At 42.4% G+C, this 20,857-nt stretch overlaps 1 protein-coding gene across 12 annotated transcripts in view; it reads right to left on the bottom strand.

Moving 5' to 3' along the window:
- LOC117216378 (voltage-dependent L-type calcium channel subunit beta-2) overlaps nucleotides 1-20,857 on the bottom strand; it is a 93,727-nt gene that overhangs the window by 48,347 nt on the left and 24,523 nt on the right. For 9 of the 12 annotated variants that reach the window (XR_004489363.1, XR_004489362.1, XM_033463038.1 and 6 more), the window contains exon 3: nucleotides 12,337-12,426. The exons of the other annotated variants lie outside the window; for them this stretch is intronic. Coding sequence is in view for 7 of the 9 variants with exons in the window: in XM_033463038.1 (XP_033318929.1) it covers nucleotides 12,337-12,426 (90 nt within the window). In the remaining 2 variants the exon portion in view is untranslated. The remainder of the gene's footprint in view (nucleotides 1-12,336; nucleotides 12,427-20,857) is intronic. 12 annotated transcript variants of the gene reach the window in all.

The following is a 20,857-nucleotide window of genomic DNA, read 5'->3' as shown; positions in this document are numbered from 1 at the left end:
TTGCCACGAACACAGGCCGGTAATTCGCTCCCCGTTTATAGAACCATTCGTACTTACGTCTACCGTCAAGTATTTTTCATAATTCAATGCTCTATAACATACTGACATTTATGCCGATCGAAAGTTCTCTTCTTTATCGCGTAAAATCTATACATAGATAACGCCCTCGATGTCCTTGCTAATTTACATCCTTCGTTAAACTACCAAGAAAAAAGAAACGCGTGCCAATTATTCGTTAAATACAAGAAAGGCAATAAATCGAATAGCGTCTCTCCGAGTAACACGTACTAAGGTTTTAACGAGCGACAAAAGTCATCCGCGTAGAGGGCGCTGCTAATCGTTTTTACCGTGTACCAAGGAGTTTCATAAAACAGGCGCTTCCTTTAAGCTAGTGTTTTATTATTGGCTCAAGGTATTTAGACGTCAACGTGAGAAAGAAGAAAGATCAACAGCGGTAGGTGTGTACGTGCGTGTACTGTAGAAACACGCTGTGGTGAGCGTGAAGTCGGTATAATAAATTCACCGAAAGGTTCACTAAAGTAGCGCGGGTGCGGTGAATCCGTAGAACGGAGTCGCTGGCGAGTTTTAATGGTCACAGCGCGAGAGAAAGCGAGTCAGAATTATCGTGGCCGGTAGCGCGTGGTATTTCGCCTCATTGGAATTGGCTCGTGTGGTTTATCCTTTCCTAGGCGGTGGAAGGCGGCTTGTAAAGAGCCGCGTCGACCTCTCGCGACGGAATTGTAAGAACTCGCGCTCGCTTCTTGCTCGTTTGCGGAGATACGATTTATGGTGCGACAAACCGTGGCTGCGCTAGCCGTCCGAATGACAAAATATATCGCGTGGATCGCGTAACGATGATAATTACACGGAAACTCGATGTTTCATGCAACACGCGTGAACGACGTCGCAACCGGTGCACGCGCCGACATTTTTCCATGATTTATTTCACTTTTTCTGATATCTAATCCTTCTAACGAAGCACTTGGTTCGTTGAATGGCGTGACAAACTTTCTAACCGGAGCAGACACGATTCGGTAAGATCGCTTGGTAGATCGGAAACGGCGATGGCGTTCGTCGATGAACAAGGAGTAACGAAGAAAAGGTACATCGTTTAAAGAGTCGAGTCATCTCCGGAGAGTTGACCTTGATCTTGAGAGACAAGGAGAGAAGAGGAGAGGCTATAAGAAAGAGGGAACGGTAAGGTGCACCACGAGGGCCAGAAATAAAGGCGGCAGTTAAGGCGCGTTTCATCGCCTTCTTATTTTTGGCATTCGCGCGAATTCAAGGGGGACGTGCTAAAAATTCAATCCCACTGCTAAGAGTAACTCGTGTGTCACGAGGCTGACGTGAATGCATTCGACAATGGCACTTGAAACTTTACCATCGCTCCTTAGGCCTGGCGTGTTGTTCGTGCCGAAGAAATTATTTCCAATCATCCTGCTACCGTTCGAAATTTCTACACTATGGTAATGGGAACAGTTGAAGAAAAAGTAGTCCAATTCTTGCATATTATGCACGAAATCTCTAACAGAATTTGTCAACGTATGATTCATCGCGTTCTAATTCAATTCATCAACTGAGAACTACGGCTTGCTTTTGTGAAACACTATCAATTTCAAACCGAGCAACAGCGATTCTACATCATCAAGAATATTAAAAAGAAACTTCCAAATGTTCCTCATAAAGTATATCAACAGATCATTCACTGTAAGAACCTTAATTTTATTCCACGGCCCAAATACGGTGTTTTTGTCGAACATTACGACTTTTGAATCAAACACTGCCACTTCTAAATGATTCCAAAACTAATCGTACAATCAACAGACGATCCACTACTGTACACTAATTCCATTTCATGACTCATGAGTAACCACGACGTGCCACCAATCACCATCAATTTCAAATGCAACAGTATCGATTCCAAGATATTAAGATACCATAATTCGACGATCCCTAATGAGACCTCCAGGAATAGTCGAAACAAAAATTGGAGAAAATTCGTCGGGGTCTCGAGCCCGGCCTAAAGATTGGCGTAGTCGTAGAGCAAGACAGGGGGAGATGGCCGTGGGCTTTTTTCATGGTGTTGCGAGGGCCGAAACGGCGGGGCGACGGTGCTGGCTGTTTTCGGCTGTGCGCTCCGCGCACCGGCCTTAAAGCCTTACCAAGCAGACGTAGCGTTTTCGTTCTCTCCTCTCTCGCGGTGCTTGCCGCGGTATAATGGCAACGTGTTTTCGTCTAATGTACTTTTTGTGATGTCCTTGATGGAGGAGTCTGCGAATGCAGAACTACAGGGCCAGGCCCGGTGGGGCCTGCCATAGTGCGGCAAGACGGGAGTATCCTCTTCGGATCGAAGCGAGAGAGAGGGAAAAAGAGCCGAACGAAAAAGAGAGATAGAGAAGCGGAGAAGGTGGACAGGAGGGCCCGGCAGCACCTCAACCCACCTCAACTTCGGGCCTAGTCAAGGTCAGTGCGGCAGGCCCCACCCTCCTTGTCCCCCTCCTTTTTCGGGCTTCTTCCTTCTTCTCGCTTCTTCCTCCTTTTCTTTCGTCGTCTTCTTCTTCTTTTCCCCTGGTTCTGCCCCCCTCCCCTATTCAGCTGAACGTGGCCCCGTACCGCATTATCGCGTCATACCATGTTGGGACCCACGCCCTCCTCCGGGTTTTGCTTCGCGTTTTTTCCCTCCCCTCCGACTCTTCGCCAACCAGGGAACCCGCGAAATCCCAATTAGTGGAGATACCCGGTCGATACCAGTCGGCCACCGTATTGAATCGCGGCGAATCTCACGGAGCTGGACGAGTTATCGTCGGATAACTCACTACGATATCCTCTCGACTATCATAACTCGTCGGTACAGATCAGCGATTACCAAGTGTGCTACAACACACACTGAAGTGCAAGAACTTTCGAAACATGCAATACCTAACTATCTCCTAGTTTCTGACTCCTTTTCTCTTAGATCATCGACTAAAGAAATGATAGCAGCCAACACGACAATAGCCCTACAGTGTAAATGCCTTCTCTCGAACCGAATGTAATAACACATTGTTTTGTTCACCGTAGAATTTTAGTAATTAGTTTACGCGTGCCATGAGATGAAAAAGGTTGAAATTCACTGGTCTATACACTGGACAGAATGACGAGGAAAGAGACGACGACGGTTTATAGGTATGGAAGTGGATAAGGATGGGTACGTTCGTATTTCGAATGATGGATTTTGAAGAATGAAGCAATTTGGTCCGAGGGTGGGACTTGCTGGTCGGCTAATGATCGGATATCAGAATGATCCATATCGATAAAAGGAAGAAAGAATTAGGAGTCATCCCTCTAATGATCTGTTTAATCATAAGGCAAGCCCCAGAGCTCAGGGACGACGGTGAACCGGTCATGCTCACACTTTTGCATGATGCACGTACACTAGAAGCGTGTTAGGTTTCAAAGAAATGAAAGAAACAGAAGCGGCCGACGTTGATGAATGAAGCTGATGAATCAGACATCCTTCGTGGAGTATCCCCGAAAGACCTTTCTTTACGATCGCGGGTGTCATGATAAATAGATCGTTTTTTTATTCCGCCCCGTGATACCCGACGCAGCTATGTTCCCGTGCACGATTCGAACCTTCGAATTCACTGCACTTTTAAAAGCAGCACAAATGAGAAACTTCTTACCAGCTGGAATTGTAAAGAAAAGGGCGTCTTCTGACGTGATCTTTATACACTTAATCTCTCATCATTTGACGTAGACTTGACACAAGACATTTCGCAATAAAAATAAATCTGTTATTTATTAGGAAGAAAGGTAATACGATAAATCACCGACACCATGTATCTCCAACTTTTAATTAAGAATTCTGTACCTGTTGAAGCGGACAAAAATTGTTTACCAAGTATCCTCAAAAATATTAAGAGATATCATCAAGGACCTTCTTCTAATTACATTACATTTGCGTCACAGATGAACTGTCGCATTATTTATTATAAAAAAGAGGAGAAATGCAACGAATCAGCGGTACAATTTTCCTTCCCCAGCCTATTTTTATCAAAAATTCCCCACCAGCTGGGATAAAAAACAATTGTCTCTCAAGCGTCCTCTCAAAATCTCAAGAGACATCAAGGACCACCGTCCAAAATCTGCGATGGCCATTCTCCCGGTTACGTTGCATTTGCACCGCGGATACAACTCGGAATGTCTGGCGATAATGATCTACGACGAGGTGGGGATAGCGTTTTCGAGGGAATCGGCTATGAAGAGGACGAGAGTAGAAAAAAGGCAGCGAGTGAGAGAAAGAGAGAGATAGAGAGAGAGAGACCAAAAAGGAGCCAGTAATCCGAGGCTCGGAGGTGAGTGAGCGAAGGCATGCTAGTACCAAATGAGATTGGATCCTGACCGTGTAGGACGACTTTTGGGCCCTGCTAGCCTGCCAAGAGTCCTTTAGATTCGGCGAACTGACTCCTCTCCCCTCCTCTATACCAATGTGCCGCCATTCGTCGGGTGTCGAAGTTGCATTACCATCGACGCCATTCCGTTCGTATTCGTTTCTCCGACTGTATAGTTTAGACCTATAGCCGAAAAATTCTATAGCCGGCCGACGATTTACATTTATTCGCTACAGAACGATTTTTATGTTTCGGGTTCGGGAACACGTGTAGAAAACACGGGCTACCGTTATGACAGGCGGTCGTAAAAATTTCGACGATTTAAATCGACGATTTATACGACTCTAAACCAGCCGCGTAATCAGCGTTCGATTCGTTTAATTGCTTCGGGCCTCCTTCGACCCTACTCTCACAGAATTCGAACCGCGAGGGGGACCACGACGATTTTCTAGCCCCCTACTCTTCGTCGTACGTTGCCTCGATCGTTCCACTCGGATTCGAGTCGACTTTTCGACTTTCTAGCGATCATTGTGTAGAGGTTACGGACTCGCGTACACCAGTACACGTTTATGAGTCACACAAAGAAACGTTCCCCACTTTACCATATGGTTTACAGCGTTGGTGCTGAACTTGCACCGCCACCACCGGCGTCGGGTTACCCACCCCACCCGCCTCAAAAAGTCCGGTCGTAATGCGCCAAATGCATTCTTTGTCCGGCTACGAGTGTAAACGTGGTCTGTTAACCATGTATTTCTAGTGGATAGAATATACACTGCATTTTGAGTATTTCTTGTTTCACGATAACGATCTTTAGATCTAAAGAAGAAGTTATACAATACAATTCCGTTTATATGTCTGTCTTTATCTATTATCTATTACCTGTCGAGCGTTTGAAATTTGTTAATGTTAAAAATTGTAAGCATTTAATGTAAGTATATGCCATTAGGATGAGGTCTTACCTCAATAATCGTTTTCATTCATACTGGGTAATACCAGAGTAATCAATATGACCAGTTTATAATTTTATGGAATCTTTATAGACATTGCAACTGTGCATAACTTTTAGTCAATTGTAATTATACAATAAAAAATACAAGTTTTCGTTCGTATAATGGAAGCTCGCATTCTAACGAGTAGATTTAACCATCATGACCACCATGAACCATGAACCATCGCTTAATCGTTCGAATTTCGTTCGAATAAATGAAGTTGATACAAACAGAGTTCTATTATACTTCTGAATTCGTACGTTATATATTGTTCCACGAAATCATTGCCTTAGAAATATTTACATATAAGAAATCCTAACAAAAGACACAAGGCGCAGCTGCACGAAATTCTAAATTCCTTGGCGATAAAGGAATCGATTCGCCAATCAAGATTACTTCGAATGAAGAAGTATTGGGATGGGGACACGGTCTATTTTTCAGTATTAATCTAATTACTCGTAATTCCCTTTTTCCGGGTAGAGAGCGTGCGTGAGTTGGCATTAATTGGCCCGGGCGACGAGCATCTGCGCGTTATGGCGTGCGTGATACAAGCGCGGACCAGCTTGGTGCAGCTGCAGGTATACCGAAAAGAGAGCCAGTGCAACGGTTTCAATTGTCGGCAATATGGCTGCCGCCTCAGCTAGGCCTCATAGTCGTTATCCTTGAGAGGCCCGTGCAGCGTTTCGTTTTGTTTTAGAACGCGGGATGCGCGCGCGGGTGCGACTGTGAAAAGAAGAAAGAACGAACGAACGTACGGCGAGAAGGAGCAAGGAAACGATACAAGTGGAAGAAAGAGATAGTGAGGATTAGAGGAAGGCAGAAGGAGAGGAACCACGCCACAATGAGGGACCGAATGTTGCAAAACCGCCTATATCCGTGACTATACCCACACCGGCGGCTTGTACAAGAAATGATAATTACCAGCCTCCTCTCCCATCTTCCCCCATTTCTTCAACGTCCACTCTTCGTCCGTATCGTTTCCTTTCTTCACCGACAATTACTTCGTTTATTTCTTCGTCCCTCGCGAACCGTACAACTTCGATTCTGCGGCTAGATTGCGCAGGGAGAACGGCAGTTTGGAATTATGGAGCGAGGTGTTCTTACTGTCTTTACCGCCGCGTTTATTAGCGTGCAAATGACCGGTATTTCAACGATCGTTGGTTTACGAAAGCGAGAGAACTGGGGGTTGCAAGTTGGCGTGATTGAATATAGTTTGATGTAGAAATAATTGTTTTAAATGGCGGGTTCTTGTATCGCGTTTATGCGTTTATGGGAAATTTAAATGGTCAAAAGTACACGTAATAGACATAGAAGATACGAAATGGCTGAAATAAAGTGCTCGTTATAACGTCCAAAGCTTTGATACTTGTTTATGGATTATACAACGCGCGTCCACTTATCAAATTCGTTTCGTGTTTTAACAACTTGAAATAGAAATATTGAGGCATTTGGGGTATTATTTCATTTATATTAATAGGCCGTGAATTTCTCATTCTTAATCGCTAATCGTTAGAGTACATTCAATTTGTCTCACAGTCATCAGAGTTACGGTTTTAAACGATGAAACATCTAGGTCAATTATTAACCCGTATTGATAATTGATTGTAATGAAAATAATCGTTTTAAAACATGATTATAGTTTCATCTTGATTCTGAGTCGCGATAAAGGTTCATCGTAAATAAAAAGCAAATGTACGTCTCACATTTCATACTGCGTACTATATTTTCCAATTCTTTTACATTCTGTGCCCCTACATATCATACACACAGTCCATATATAGTATTAGTCGAGTGCACGTGTACTTAAGGAATATTCAAACTCGATTTTCTCGAAAACGGAGCTGCATGTGAAAATAATTCGTTCTATATTTCTGACCTACTTTTACATAAGGAATTATCTCATTTCTGATTGTACCACGATTTGGGAAACACCCTGTATAACAGTATTTAGTCAGGCAGTAGAAGGTTCGGTCTTTTTTATGGGAATGATTCCCATGAAAAATCACTCCAACTGCTACAATACTGCCCTCTGTGCGGCCAGTCATCCCGATTCAACGGTCAGAAGCCATATGTTCCTGGCCGAATGTGCTAAGAAATCATTGAAGGAACCGCCGTAATGAGAGACCACCCAAAGAGCGTTTCGCGGCGTTCACCGTCCGACCGGAAACTCAGATCGAAGCAGCTTCATTATGCGACTCAATGCACCGATGTTTTCGCGTAGCCACTTTTTTCCACGTCGCTCTCCGTCTCGATAATTACATTCGCGAATTATTTTTTTGCTTTCCATTTCGTTCTAACGAAGACACGCGTTGCATTACTATCGATTCGTTAGGAAGTCAATTACAAAGATCAAACTTTCCAAGAGTCACTGGGAGAATGCTTCTCTAAATTTTTGATATTTGGAAGCTTATCGCATATCAAATGCAAAGAAGGTAAGAATCGATAGTTTCTCTTGTTTCTTATACGAGCACTATGTTTCCGTGATAAAATATTTCACAGATATTAAATATCGAAGTTTCAAAATTCACATTTTGTTTAAAATCTTGTGCCTTATACACATGTAATTGTTTCATAAAATTTCTCTAAATTTATAATTCCAAAACACGATGATCCAAAATGATTTTCCAATTTATGTCTATACTTATGTAGAATTTCGTGTGATGTGTAATATTTTCGCAAAACATTCATTTGCGATATTTAACTACGAAGAACAGGAATCATAAGTAAATTTCTCGATATTTCCACGAGGACACAAGGATAAAAAATTGTTAAACAAAGTGTAGAAAATACCTTCTTAAATTGCCCACAGGTCCTTATCAGACAAATTTCTAAATATAGAGAATTCAACAAAAGTACACAACATGATAACTAGGAACAATTACGGCAAGCCCAGCTATTCACAATGCTGCTGCGGATCATTACAGCCTGTTCGGGGCTCTGTTCTACCTGGTATACGGGAAAGGCGATATTATGGCTGTCATAAAGCACTAAAACAGCCCGATAGTTGTGAAGGGCCTGCGAGGGAGGCTGAAAGTGGACATTAGCGATGGCATTGTGAATCGAACCGCATCATCCAACCGAAACTAGCTTCCAGCGCGGCACAAAGGAAACGCCGCCTTAGTTTACGCCAACCAGCCTCAGTCCTTACGAAAATATAGTACACACTTGCACCTATCCCATAAACCATAAACGAAGGTAGACTGTACACAAGCTCAGGTGTATTAGAGGAAGCCGTGTTTTACGCTTCGTGGGTATTTTCGGGCCTTCCTCAGTTTGTGGCCTACTGGTTCACCAGTAGTGGAAGTGGAAGAGGGGTCGTTAGAGCGACCGACAACGCTATTGGTTACTAAGGTTGCGTTAGCGAAGCTTCCGATGGTTGGAAGGTAGCTCTGGAATTCATCAGCGGCTACATCGAAAAAACGGTGATCCAAGCAGGATTGTATCCTTAGAATTTTTAGAGCGATTGGGTAACTCCTTTAAGTGCTGAAATTTTTGATGATTACTTATACTTCCGGGGTGAATCGTTCATTTCTAAAATTGAATTTTAGAATTCAAGATTCTAAAATTGAATTTTTCTGAGATCTGCTGGATGGAAAGATCTGGTGGAAAAGTCGCCTCGATTAATTGACTTGTTATCCCTCTTCCAGGGATGTCGAGCTATCTCGAAGGATTGGAAGTTATCTCGGGGGTTCATTAGTGGCGACGTCAAAAAAACGATGATCCGAGCGTGGTTGCATCGTTAGAATCTTTATCGGGATTGGTTAAGTCCTTCGCATGAAAAATTTAGGGTATTTGGTATGTGTGGAGTAAAAAACCATTCGTTTACAAGCAAACTATAGTTTATGAATTCGTTTACGAATTCTATAAATATCTGAAAACTCAGAGATCGAACCTTTCTAATTGTCGTCGTGTTGAGCTCAGATACGAATACGTCGTTGATCAGAATTAATTTTCATCGATCGAACAATAGCCACCTGATCTTGCATATAGCAACTAACGCGTACAGTTGAATATTATTGTATTGAAAATAAGTTATTAAAGGAATTCTATGCACGAACCGTATGCAAATAGTGGCTGAGAGTTGACGTATGAGCGCATAAATTTCCAGCGATCTGATAGAAAAGTTGCTTTGATAAATCGACGTCTCGTCCCTCGTCAAGAAATTTCAAGTTATCTTAAATCGAGAATTTAGCTTCTACTGTGACCAGAGTTGATGTGTTCCAGGTACAGCCGCGTTATTTTTAGAGATTTTAAGATTTATAACAATAGAAAGCGACTATTTAGCTATTCCGTTTTAAGGTAGGTTTAACTTTGAACGGACTTTTAAGGAGAAATCGTTAGGACGATTTTTCTATTCTGAACAATGGAAGGCTATTTGTGTCTATGGAAATATTATCTCTCTTTCAGAAGGATCGAAAATTTGACGATTGTTACACTTGCCAACGTGATGGAAGAGAATCGTCCAGGCTTTCTAGTCATTTGCGTGCTCACCCGTGGGGATGGTCAAGAGTTAGGTCAGGTTAGGGCTACCCCGACCTGTGTATCTCATTCGAGGATAAATGCTCCCTTCGAAGAGGCTGGCGAGTCTGATCGTCAAAAGAGTTTCACCTGACCCTCTTCAAGCATATTCAGAGGGTATGTGCACCTCACGTCCTCTATCATTTCGATTTTTGTCTCAGGTGAAAGGGTCAGTCCCTTTGCGGTCTGGACGATAGATACAAGACGATCGATAGACGATAGATAGATAAAATTCTTTATAATGAAATATGTAGAAGGACAGACAAAAATCACGTATCATCTATCAAGTAAAAATGTTCCGCTTTAATGAAAGAATAAAGAGGATACTTGGCGGTACTTTAATTGTTTCAATACTTTCTTAGGAATTTGTTAACTGGTTAAACACAAAACTGGTTAACTAGGCTACCCTTCTACAATAGCAAAGTTAAAAGTGAACGAAGGCAAACCAACTTCAGGTAGATCGATTACAGTTCTCGATGAACAGACATTTCAAAAACTAGAGAATTTCTAAGTAAAGAAATTATTATAACCTACAGACCGGCGATCGAGTAAAAGTATGTTTCATTACGATTAGAAGACCATTAACGCAAATGGTGCGAGACTTTTCTACGATCCTATATTATATACTGTGTATCTACGAAGAGAAAGACTAACCCACGAAGGTTCGATAATCCAGCAAGTAGACTATGTAGACGCGCGTTTGAAATTCGATAGCCATTGGACGAGTTCCATGGAACAGGTTCTATAAGAATCTGACCGAAAGTAAGTGACTATTAACGGTAGAACGACTGTGCGTGAGACTTATCATCCCGGACTTAATAGTCGACTGGAACGTCTTCTGGGTCGACGTTCAAAGTCGATAATAAAATACCAATGAGTCAAGTCGAAGGACCTGTTTTCACGTGAGCCTGTTTTGTGATCGTTCGCGCACCGTTTCGACTCTATCGTTTTATCTCCGTCTCTCTTTCATTCTGATTCTCTAGACGTTAATCCGTGGAGCGTACGTAGGTGGGCACACGCACCACGCAGCCTATAGTACCTGTCAAAAACTGGTGCTGCAACAATGCCCGAGGTCCGGGGGCCTCTTGGCAGAAGTTAACCGCAGCGCAGCAGGGCTACAAGGGCCAGTTCGCCAGTTCAGACGGGCCTTTTGCGTATCGCGAGAGAAATAAGTCATCCAGTGGCGTGGAACACACCGTGAATTATTTAATTGAACTTTGCGAGTTTGACCTCTCCGCCTTCCGCGACTTTCAATTTTAGTAAACGATCTTAGATATTTGGTAAATATTTCACGAATCTGTGAGATATTCGACTTTTACTGTTTTATTTTTCATTGCGACAAAGAAAGGAATGATCTGAAAAAAAAATTTTTTTTTTTGAGAATACTAGTTGTACAATGTTTATGAAGTATTTATCTTATGTTTATTCTATTTTATTTTTAATTCGTTTTTTCTCTAGATTCCTTCCTTTTTTTTTTTTTTTTTTGAAAAAGCTATAAAAAAATGACATGTTCGAATTGTATTGAGTTTGGTAGAAGCGTTTGATAAGCAAGGGACAGGTGTCTACGCCAGTGGGGCAGCAGGTCAATGCTGCCGCATGGATCACGGTGAGGACAAAGAGATCCTTTCCCTTCCCTGATCCTTCCCCCCCCCCTCCGCCGCTTCAACAATATTCCTCCTCTCCTCACTCTCAGGACCAACCATCATTGCACTAATGCATGTGTGGTTGAATCGTGCAGCATCGTTGCAACGACAATGTGCAGCTGCCGAATACCAACACCCCAAACGTCCAACAAGAAATCATGATTTCTGCTTTTTCGAATTGCCGAAATAAAATATTCCGTTGACAAATCATCGTTGTTAACAGCGACCAAATAAGTTTCGTTCTTTTTCAATGGTATACCAAATGTATATTTTTCTTCCCCGACGGTTCTCAGCGAAGGTTAAGCGAAACGAACGAAAGATGAAAGAACGCGTGGTACGCGTAATACCTGGCAACGTTTCTCGACAGTGGAAACGAGAGCGCGGTTAGGAATTTACACTTGAAAGGTCGGAATTAACGCTTTCTTTTTCGGGCGTTTAGGGACCTCGTTAGTACCATTGTCGCGACTCGCGCGTCCCTAGTCTCGTCGATTCTCTTCCCCGAAACGAATTAAGGCGGTGCCATTATTCCGGCGTGTTTTCTTGTGCGTGCAGCCTGTGAGTATTGTTTTGCGGTTGGTTTTGCCAGTCTGCTGACCAAGTGAGTCAACCCCTCGTGCGTCCAAGTGCAATCAGAGAAAAAAGCGAAAAGGAGAAAAACGTGCCAAGAGAAAGTTGATAAAAGCGTTCGAGTGATTCTTGTGCAGCGGAAGACCTTTTCTTTTCTCTTTTTTTCAAAAAAAAGCCTCTTTCATTCGTTTAATTATCTTACGTTTAGTATTAAAGCTTCCAGAGTCGCGAATAGAATTTACTTACGACGATCGCCGATCTCGGAGGTACGCACAGATTCACTAATTGTAGTTCATCGCGACCCTCGTGCAGCGTGGCCCTCCCGTTCGACCTTTCCTGGAAAGCCCATCAAAGTCTTAATACACAGAGATCGATTTTTTCGTCGTTCGATCGGTGCGTTGGTGCTTTTAATCCTCACACAGTGACGGGATTAGATCGGAATGGTAAATTTTCAATTGCATTATGGGACTCAAGATCCACAACGCGAGATCGTGGATAAGATAACGTCATCTCTTCTTTTTCGTAAGTAATACCTTCGCAAGGGAAGTATACCACGGACAGACAGCGAAAATGTTCATCGAGCGAAAGACGACAGCCAAAGAAACTTGTTAATCGAACCGCCCTACCACCTATCCCGTCTGAGTAATCTCGGAAATAAAAGAAACTACTTAAGATCTTAAGTCCCGGCTAGCATTAAAGCATTAATCACCTTTAAATTCGCGAATCAACCTCGATCGACTCGACGGTGCAGTGGTGCATCTTTCTCTCGCCTGGATTTCTTCGTCGAACACTGTTCCACTGTTTCATCATCGAAGGTATCGGTCAGGATGTCGAACATAAAGAATCGATGGCGAAAAAAGAAAAAAAAAGAAGAACAATTCTGTACAGTTGACTCTGCCTTTTTCTCCCTTTACAATTCTAAACCCATCGAAACGGAACGAACATGGAAAAAGAAAAATGAAAATACTGCTAGGCTCAAGAGAGGTATGGTACTTGCGGATTCTCTCTAACAGTTGGTACTAATGATCCAAGCTGGCGAGGTACATCAACGGTATCCGGTATCGTGTAACTCGCTAAGTGAAAATGCACGTAGATCCTGCTAAGATACAAGATCACCGGTCCGCCTTCTCTCGCCGGTCTAGTCCAGCGAAAAACAATAAAAGCAATAACCAGCACGAACATAATCTCGCGGGACCCGCAGCCTCCTCCTATGCCTGTTACCCTACGCACACTAAAACCCTGCGGATACAACATTTATACGAATACGAGGGCAGCTCGTACGGTTTTTCGGGTGTGTGCAGCGTGCCTAATCCTAATGCGAGGACTTGGAAATGCTGCACGACGCGCATGGTCGCTCGACAAAGAAACTGTGACGACGCCAGGGATCTACCAGCCGCCATTTATTCGTCCGTTATATTTTCTTAGCCCGCAGTGCGCGATCATTTACGTCGTTTACGAGCACGACGTTTTATTGCACGATTATTCTTCTTGGAATTTTACGTGGAGTCTTTTACTTCGTATAGGAGATTCCGCTTTATTTTTATTCAGCTGGATGACGATTGAATAGTAGTTATTCGATGTTCGTGACAATTTATCGTAAATGATATTATATTTCTTGGATTCATTTTTAAACGATAATTTTCGTAGAATTAGATTTACTTTTTATTATATTGATCGATTATTTTTGGATATATCGGTCAACAAATGATTGTTCGTTTAAGAAGTTAGAGATTCACAGATTCATAGGATCTTTTTTCAAAGACGAATAGAATATTTCACAATCTGGCTGTACGAGACTGTGAAGCGATGCAGACGCCGAAATATGTAACTCGAGAAATCTGAATAGAGGAAACTTTTTATAGGGAAATCTACTCATTTATAAATATTAAAACACACTACTACATACAAGGATTATATCATTGTATTTATCGTGACGTTAAATTAATTATGTCTAAAAGAGTATTAAATTTATTAAATTTAGTAATACTTTCATATAGCTATAAAAGTTTGATATTCTGAGAATGTAATGTACATGGAACTTGATAAGAAGCCACTTTATTGAAAAGTAACGGAATATTCAAGTATTTTCCGTAGCCACAGAATACTCGTAAATACTTGGAGCGATTCGTAACGAAATTAAAAAGAAAGTTTACATTAAGAGGTAGTCTACCATATCGTTTATTTTTCCTGTTTCTCTTAAGAGAACACTGTACAATCGCTGACAGAGATTTCAAGGAACACGAGTTCCCTCCGCGTAATTCGTTTCGTTACGTTGTCCATCGGAGGGCGGGCGAATTTCGCATGTCATGCTTTCCGCATCAGTGTGTTCCCGGGATCAAGCAACACCGTGTAAAGGCAGACGAATTCTCCTCCCTCTATTGACTTTTCGACTTCATCGAGCACTCTACATAAGTCCTGGAAAATTTATCTGCCTCTTTCTTTTCCCTTCCTTTTTTCAACGAGCCAGCCATTGCTAGAGTTTCCCATGAGCTGTTCTCTGTTCATAGTATCGATACTCTAGCAGCGGTTCCGTTCGCGAGCAGAAGATAGAGAATCGAACGAACTATGAAAAGCGAGAGAGCAAAACGAACACGAGAGAAAGAGAAGAAGATACGAGCAGAGCAAGTGAGAATATATACCTGCTGGTGGATATTAAAGCGAACATCATACCCTCGTCACTTTTACTGGTCCTCTCTCTGTCTCTTTCCTACGCATCCCGTTTTATCCTTGTTACATCCAGACAGAAGTGTTCAACCATCTTTTTCCCCCATCTAATTCTACCCTCTCGCTTATGCATGCTATCCTACAAGTTAAACACATCGAAAAAGAGGATGCTGTGCGCGGCACACTGCAAAGTCAAATCGTCGACGTTTCCTCTGCCCGGTTCCAACCCAACCCAACCTAAAGCCGCGATGCAGAGAGAAAGAGAGATGGAGAGAGAAGGAGAAGAGGGGCTTCCCTCCTCGTGCACTTATGCTGCATTCCAGGCTTAGACGCACGTTTCTACTCTCCATTTTCATCGTTCTCGCTTTACGGGCGCGTCGTTAGCCCTAAAAGCAAGCCATGCTCTCGCTCTGCCTCCCTACTTGACGTCGTTGGTTTTAGAGGCTCACCTGCTCGATGGATCTCGGCCGCAGCTTAATCCTCGCGGTATCGTGCCGGGACGAGCGTTGCCTCGCCGATTTACCATCGAACAAACGCGCTACGCGGGATTTAACGTCGTTCTTGTATCACCAGCTTTCAGCGGGGTGTTCGAGAGTTTCGAACGATTAAAATATTCTTAATCCTCGTTCGGGAGATTGCCCAATTATCTTAAGTAATTTGATTAACGAAAGTCGTACAAAAGTAATTTCCTTCAGTAGTTTATTATGCTTTTACAAAGGAGCAATAGATAAAATTTCATAACGAGTTGGTAAAATTAAGGCGAAAACAGTTGGGACAATTTCGTTTACAGTAACAAATTTAAGTAAATTAATCCGCAGTATGTAAAGCGGAATGTTTACGTTAAAAGTTGACTTTTTGGCGTTCTAAGTTCTTTAAAAACTTGTACGAATTCTGGATTCTTAGTTAATTTGTCTACTAAATTACGTGGTTATTTATTAAGCGAAATATTTGAAAGTCTTTTTAAGAGGAATAAAATTTCCAAGGAAAAATATTCAGGGTTGAAACATTGCTCGAGTCACCGACGAAGGGTTAATAAAGCTTCGAGATTCGAAAGTCGCTGGTATTTCGTCACTCCACGGTTGATTGCTTAGGAATTCTGAACGATTAAAATATCCCTACGCTTCGCTGGAAAATTACCTGGCTATCTTAAGGAATTTACTTCCGCTGTGATTGCCAGGTAAGATCAGGGAAATGTCCTTCTACTATAGCGCCATAACTACGTAATAAAGTTTCGAGATTCTAATGTCGTTCGCATTTCACGGTTTTAAACGGTTAAAATATCTCTGTCTCTCGTTGAAAAATTGACTATTTATGTAAAAATATGGAAAATGTACATAGATTAAGTTACAAAACAGTTATTACAAACATACACTATCCATACTGTATAGTCGTCTTAAACAAAAAATTTTATGTTACCACATATAAAATTATATGTTTCAAGTATAATTAGTGCTAAAGATGGTCTCGTTAAATATTGCGATTTGTCCATCTGATCGATCATCGACTGTCCACGTATTTTATTAATCTTTGCCAAGTGCACACTTGCAACAAATGTCTCGTAATTTCCAAAACTCTCTGCCTCTGCACACGCTAAGTCAGCTGTCCGATTCAATGCTCACGCAAATTCTCAAGCTCACCCCTAAGTCGGCCCGTCGACCAGATCATCTGGTCCATCAATAAAATATATCGGCTCATCATCCGCACGCCAGCCGGGGGCCTACGGCTTTCCTTTGGCTCACGAAACCAACCACCATACTATTACAACCTTATGCAACGTTGTGTGGCAGGATCGACCGTGTGTCGGTACGCACGTCCAGCTCATTACGTTGATTGCCGGCGCAATAAGAGATCAGTCGCGCGTCTCGCCGCTAGTAAGCGTCGCACGTACTCGCCTCGGTTTGATTCCTCCTGTAATTGCTCGCTACGAACCGCGTAATGTATGCTTGGTAGAAGAAGAAGACCAGATAAGTCGATAAAGGAGCAGAACGAAGATGAAAGGGCAAGAAAAAACATGGATCTGCGTCTTATGGGTCGTGACTGGAAATCAAAGGTGCAACAAAGGCGCTGGAAAGTTGCAACATGTGGTTACCGAGGCGGAAACCAGCCCCCGCTCCTCGAGGTCCCCCGTGCTGCATCTTCCTGGCTCTTTATCCGGCGTGCGTGTCGAGGTTTGTACGAAAATCTTGTGCCTGAACGATTTACGCTTTCGTGGACGGCCCTTTCTGCAGCGAGATGGATTCTACACGGTGTATATTCATCGAGGGGAATATACGAGGGTGCAAGAGGGGTTGAAGTCACGCAAAGCTTCTACCTTAGGTAACTACGTGACCCGTCAGAACTACTAGAAGATTATCGCGAAGAAGTTTGCGAGTGAGTTGCTTGAGAAACTCGAGAAGGAAAATTCGAAGGGCAAATCGTATTTTTGAGGTGGCGTTACGTGATTGTCTGTGATGGACGTGACTACGCAATCTTCAATTGCATTTTCCTCTTTCTTTTTTATTTTTATTTAATTGTATATATTCTCTTGCCTCTTCTATGTTCTTCTAAAACACCATTTAAGTAAATTTGTCAGACGATAAATTGATGGATTTCATATAATGGTAATACGACTTTTCGTTTTATATAATGGTAATTCGCGACCAGACGATTGGATTCCATCAACAGAAATCGTTTAATCGGATATTAACTAAAATTTGATTGAAATAGACCAAGTTCCTATAATAGAATTTCACCGTATTTCCATTTAATTGCCAAAAATGCTGCGACTCTCGAGCTCTCGCTCGCTGTTGCGTATATTTCTCAGCGAGCCGAGAAAGTATACCAGCCTTGAATTGCACACTGTCAAAATAGATCTAGCACGGTGGAGAATGTTATTCGCGTCGCTGTTGTTCGATACTTTTTCTAGGTGCAGTGAGAGTAGATACATAATTGCTTAGAATTACGTAGCCGACTGGCGATAAGGGAAAAGAATGTTAATCGAAAGATAAAATGACAAACGAGGCGAATTCTGGCCGGTGTGTGCGGCACGCTATCGGCAAGCAGACCAAAATTTATTAAACGTCGATTGGTTCGTATTAACGCATAGACCGGCGGCGATCTCATAGGAAAAGCTTAGGCTGACTCGCTTGTGGTTTGTTAAAAACTAGTTCTAACGGCACCGGCAACAGATTTTCTTGCAACACGGTATTTCCTGATAACGCAACCCAGATCACCGGCCGGTTCACCGACGCACACCATCAACACGTGTACTTATAATAACCAGTCGTCCTGTAATTACCAGAGCCGCACCGCCTGCTACTCCTACGCGTTTTCTCGCGAGTACCCGACCGGTCAAACTTTACGGATTCCATCTGCGTCCCCTTTCCCTTCGTTGAAGAATTCCTCGCGAATGGAAAAACCGGAAACTGACAGAACTAGTTGAACGGATTTAATTATATCCTGTGGCAATAATCCGAGTCGATTTTCCCGAAGCCTGTTCTCCGACGATAACTTCTATTCAACTCGACCGGCAGAATAATTTTCGACGTGTAGACACCGCTGGAGCCTGTAATTACACGATCGTCGCCGATAACGCCGCGAACCTTCTCTCGCTCGATTCTCCCCCCTCTTACAAGCAATCGAATCGCGATTAATCACGACCCTTTCGAAGTCGTACGAAAATTTTATCTTCTATTTATTGGATCTTGCCCGTTTCACGAGAGAAAGCGAGAGAAGGATGAAAAGAGGCAGCGCTTCGACGGGTGAGAAGCTGTTAGTCGCGTTAGCGCCGCAACGAAAGCGCGGTTAGCGCCGCAACCGGAGCAATCGCGACCCGATCGGTGCACGCTCGAATGCGTCCGCGTCCACAGCCGTGGCTGATCTTAATTACAATCGCAAATGAGACGGCGAGAGGATAATTGCGGCGCATGTCGCAAGTCGCTACAATGTTGTCCAGCTGGTGTCTCCATGGCATAACACGGTCACGTATCGGCCATGTTTCTGTCGTGCGAAAATAGGCGCATTCTACTGTTTGTAGGTTTGATAAGAAAGCTCTGTCGTTTTTACTTCTCGAGAGAAAAGGGCTTAGTCGAAGACTACGAACAAATTCTCCATGTCTACAAACGAAAAATAAGTACACGTCTAAGTCTACACAAGAAAAATAAGTACATAAATCACATTTAACATTTTCTATAGGGCAGGAACTTCAAAATTCGTTTACGATAATATTACTGTGTTACCAATACCAGATACTGCTCGATGAAGTTGATCGGCACTATCACAAGTATTTCTGATCGATACAGATGGAGTTACTAGGATACCTTTCATATGATTTATTCTTATTGATAAGTATCTTTGTCGCAGATATAGAGAAATATAATATATTCCTCTTTCTCTTGAAAGCGATTGAAAGTAGGATTTAATTTCTGACTGGGAAGAGCTTTATTAGCTTCGATCTATAATGCGAAAGCTTTTTTATATTTTAAAGGGGTCGGTAATTCCATTAGTCCACTTGTCACCGCAGGGAAAAAGTCTTTCGATTTTAAAATGGTGTCATAACCGAGCTGCGAATTCCGCAGGCCGAATGATAAAAAACCTGGACAATCGTCGCGTGTTGGATAATTATTGGATTATCCCGGTTTTAGCCGTAACTATCCGCTAGGCACACGTATATTCTGCTTTATTAAGAGTACCGGCTCGGTCACGTGCATTCTAACGACTGCAGTCGATCGATAGTTCGCCAATGCGTTTCCGTTGACACCCTTCTAGGCGATACAGTTGCACTGGCGCATAAGTAATGTTTATATTTAGACGTTTTCCATTCAACGTGATACGCTGTCCACATGTTTTCACAAGGAAAATTTTTATATGCGCTGTTGTTCATGAGCAGCCAGACACTTGGTCAACTTGTAGTAATAATATGCGAATTTTATTAAAGTATACAAATTAACGACACACCGGTAATTAGAAATAACGTTTAATAAGATTTTATGAAATTGAAATTATATGTTAGAAAACATTTCCTTATCCATTCACTATCTAAATATCAATGGGTTCCATTGACCCGTAGCGATCCTCAAATTTTTATATTCTAATCTGGGCATTCTTTTAATAAGCAAAAAGATATTCAACGTTTTAATAAAGATTACGATTATTATTTCGAACATGACACTCGAAAACTACAACTAACATTTTCAGCGCAATTCATTCAATTGCCAAAAATCTTCTCAATGCGTGGAACGGTGAATGAATCTCGTTGACACTCTTCCGAGGAGTTCACACCTTCTCCAACCATAATCCATGCGGATGTAACACTCGCGAACGAGACTTTCGCTGGTTCAACTAAGATTTCACTTATTAAACGTCAATAAATCACTCGGCCGTGTCACTTTGTATCGTTTACCGCTTTGCTCGCACTAATAATTCGTTATGTCCGTTTATTCAGGCATTTATTAAATATGTAAATCGTGGAACTTTCCTTTTTATATGCTGTCTCGTTCACGGTTTATTGCGTGCTGTTTGCCAAACGATCGCCCTCCATGCGATATTGCCCGATATCTCGATTGATAGTTAACAAAAACGCTTGCAGTCGCGCGTTTAAAACGGATGAACGTTCGATTTACTCGATAGCGCGTTTCCGGCGACACGATTTGTACGATCAAGCATTTCTGCGACAAATTACGTGCTATCTGTGCGAAGGACATTCCTTCCCTCCTCTTTTTTTCTCCCCCTGTCTTTGAGGTTGCATTTTAATTGCTTCGTCTTTCTCTCTTTCTCTATTCCTTTAACAATCTCGACAACGATTATTGACGTTTCGGGCTGTCGTTGTCGAGCAGAGATACGAGCTCATTATTCGAACCAGAGACTTTATCTTATCTACCTTGTAAAGCTACTAAACGATATTACGTGGAAATAGTGGCCCTGTTTCTCTCTTATATCGCGTACAAAAATGATATAAAAGCAACGAGCGACAAGCTCGGCCTAATAGTCCGGCTCCGAGCGAGGCTGTTTTACAATTACGACACAGAGAATTGGAGCCATTAATATCTCTAACCGCGCGATTTGATCCTTCGTGGCTGACGTTCACGAGCCTTTAAAGAATCTGCGAGGATTATGATTTACGATT

Source organism: Bombus bifarius, unplaced genomic scaffold, assembly GCF_011952205.1.
Source record: "Bombus bifarius isolate JDL3187 unplaced genomic scaffold, Bbif_JDL3187 scf7180000010271, whole genome shotgun sequence".
In the NCBI taxonomy this organism is placed as follows: Eukaryota; Metazoa; Arthropoda; class Insecta; order Hymenoptera; family Apidae; genus Bombus; species Bombus bifarius.
This window is presented reverse-complemented; position numbering and strand designations above follow the sequence as displayed.